This window comes from Phoenix dactylifera, chromosome 10 (genome assembly GCF_009389715.1).
Source record: "Phoenix dactylifera cultivar Barhee BC4 chromosome 10, palm_55x_up_171113_PBpolish2nd_filt_p, whole genome shotgun sequence".
NCBI classification, from domain to species: domain Eukaryota; kingdom Viridiplantae; phylum Streptophyta; class Magnoliopsida; order Arecales; family Arecaceae; genus Phoenix; species Phoenix dactylifera.
Window position 1 is genome coordinate 702,307 of NC_052401.1, and position 2,540 is coordinate 704,846.

The following is a 2,540-nucleotide window of genomic DNA, read 5'->3' on the forward strand; positions in this document are numbered from 1 at the left end:
GCCTTATTCCACCATGTAATGATTTCACCCAAGAAAATAAAAAAAATGATTTTGTACCCACAGAACATTAATTTTGTACGATCCTAAATGCCGGAAGGTAGGGTGGGGAGGTTTCTCCCAAACATTCTCCACCTTCCAATTGTTTTATGCTTCCTTTAGACTCTCCCTGATTTCTTTTTCATCGTGCTGCTTTTCAAAGTTCTCTCCCGTACACTCTCTTCCTCCTCATGTAAGCAGAAGTCCCCGCATGAGAGTCCTTTAAAGCGTGGTAGCTAAGCAAAGTCAAATATGGATTCTTTAAACACCATAGTTGAGAAATTTGTATTAAAAATATGATTTAAATTACATATATTGTTCATAGCACTAGTGTGCTTTATATTCAAATTGAGCTCATAGATATAGTAAGATACAACAATAAAGTTCTATGATTATGAGAAAAATACTAGAGGACATATATATAGTATAATATAATAACAAAATTTTATGATTTGATATGAATACTGAATTTGAATATGACAATTAGATTCTATGATTTTTAGAGATTGATCCGAGCTGATATACCAAGATTATGCATGCAATATGTAATAACTGTGATATCTAATATTATACGTACTATAATAGGCGAGATTGTACATGATTCTGACAACTGTAATATATCAGAAGGCACCATAAGCCTGGTAATCAACAAGAAGGTCATGGCGGTCGAGGACGATCATACTGTGATATTCAATGTCGTGCATGCATGTTATATTATAACAGATGTGATTGTGCATAATTCTCACTTAATTGTAGCGTTGACGGGTCCACAACGTTGGTTTCTTTTTCCCCGGTGAATTAATTTTATCCCACCGTCCCCGTTTAACAGACTTGGAGACCTCTGAATGGAATAAATAAAGGCAACGGTGGTTCCAAGTGCTGGCTCCCGCACTGATTGAGAGCTTGAGACCAGGAGCTATATGTAACAGAAAACAGCAAGTTCCAGTGAATCCAATCCTGTCACATAATCCTACACATGGTGGGACCATGGCTTATTCCCATACTTTTGGGTGCTGACTTGGCTGTTCCCTATTACCTCCATGGAACCAAAGCTCCCGCTGAGCCAATTAGTTTGTGTCACGAATTTTACTACAACTTGGTCCCCACACTCATTATTGCACTTCATTTCTCTTTGCCACGATCGTTTTCCTCTATAAATATAGCTTCCATCTTAGCTTAATTCCATGCCCTCCACGCATTGGCAGAAAAATGGCTACCGTCACCACAACCATTTCATCTCTTCTTTTTGGCATGCTCCTCCCATCCCTCTTCCTCCCCACTTGCGGCCTAACTAATGCAAAAACCCAGGCCCATTTCTCCAAACCAGCCCACATGAAGCTAAGGCAGAAGGTAAGCCACCTCCACTTCTTCTTCCATGACGTAGTGAGCGGCCGCAACGCGACGGCGATGCCGGTCACCGATCCGGTCATGCCTTTGCCATCGAGCTTCGGCAAGACCGTCATGATGGATGATTTGCTGACGGAGGGGCCGGAGCCGACTTCGAAACCCGTGGGCCGGGCTCAGGGGATGTATGCATTTGCGGCCCAGCAGGAGCTGGGCCTGCTCATGGTCATGAACCTGGTGTTCACAGAGGGGAAGTACAACGGCAGCGTGCTCACCGTGCTCGGACGGAACCCGGTGCTTCACCGGGTACGGGAGATGCCGGTGGTCGGAGGGAGCGGGCTGTTCCGATTCGCCCGGGGCTATGCTCAGGCCCAAACCCACTGGTTTAATCCCAACACGGGGGATGCCATTGTTGAGTACAATGCTTACGTGCTGCACTACTGAACTGAACTTAATAATTGAAGTGCCGCTTGAAGCAATAATTAGCTGTAGGTCGTCTTCTTTTCATTTTTGAGTGTTGATCTTTAAGCAGACTGGTGTCTTTATTTGATACTTTTCTTCCTCGGTAGATGCTGAGGCTCCTTTTCACTGTGTCTTTGTGGGAGTTACCCTTCAGTTAGATTAGATTCATAACATAACAGTTTTATCCCATGGACGGTACCGCCCTTCTGTTTGCATGGACGGCTTGTCGCTGAGCAGTGAAACAAAGGACGAAGTATTGGTGGCCGTGTGAGACCTTTCACGAGGGCGTCTCCACCGAGTCCGGATGCTACTGAATTCCACCCCGTGATCTACGGGTCCAGATGATGGGGACGTCTCATCTTCTCTCTCTCTCTCTCTCTCTCTCTCTCTCTCTCTCTGTGTGTGTCTGTGTGTGATATCATTGGATGTGTAAGCCCAGCACCATTGGAAGAGACTATGAATCTTCCAAAACAAACCACGAAATCCATCACATTGGATGCTGCGGCGACGACGACATCTATGGTAACTTAAATAAGAAGCATGGATGCATGGAAAAGTCTAATTATCCCAATTGGTGAAATGTTAATTGGACCACTTTATGAGACAAGCCCTGTTGGACGGATGTTATATCGTAAATCTTTTTTTTATTAGCATCACATCAGTTAACTTCAAAAAGTAATAATATTTAATTATCTTTT

At 43.7% G+C, this 2,540-nt stretch overlaps 1 protein-coding gene across 1 annotated transcript; it reads left to right on the top strand.

The window, feature by feature from the left end:
- The first annotated feature begins 1,226 nt into the window (after window positions 1-1,226).
- Window positions 1,227-2,035, top strand: LOC103706853 (dirigent protein 22-like). The gene has a single exon (XM_008791108.4). The coding sequence runs from the start codon at window positions 1,246-1,248 to the stop codon at window positions 1,822-1,824; it is 579 nt and encodes a 192-aa protein (XP_008789330.1). The 5' UTR covers window positions 1,227-1,245; the 3' UTR covers window positions 1,825-2,035.
- Window positions 2,036-2,540: the final 505 nt, after the last annotated feature.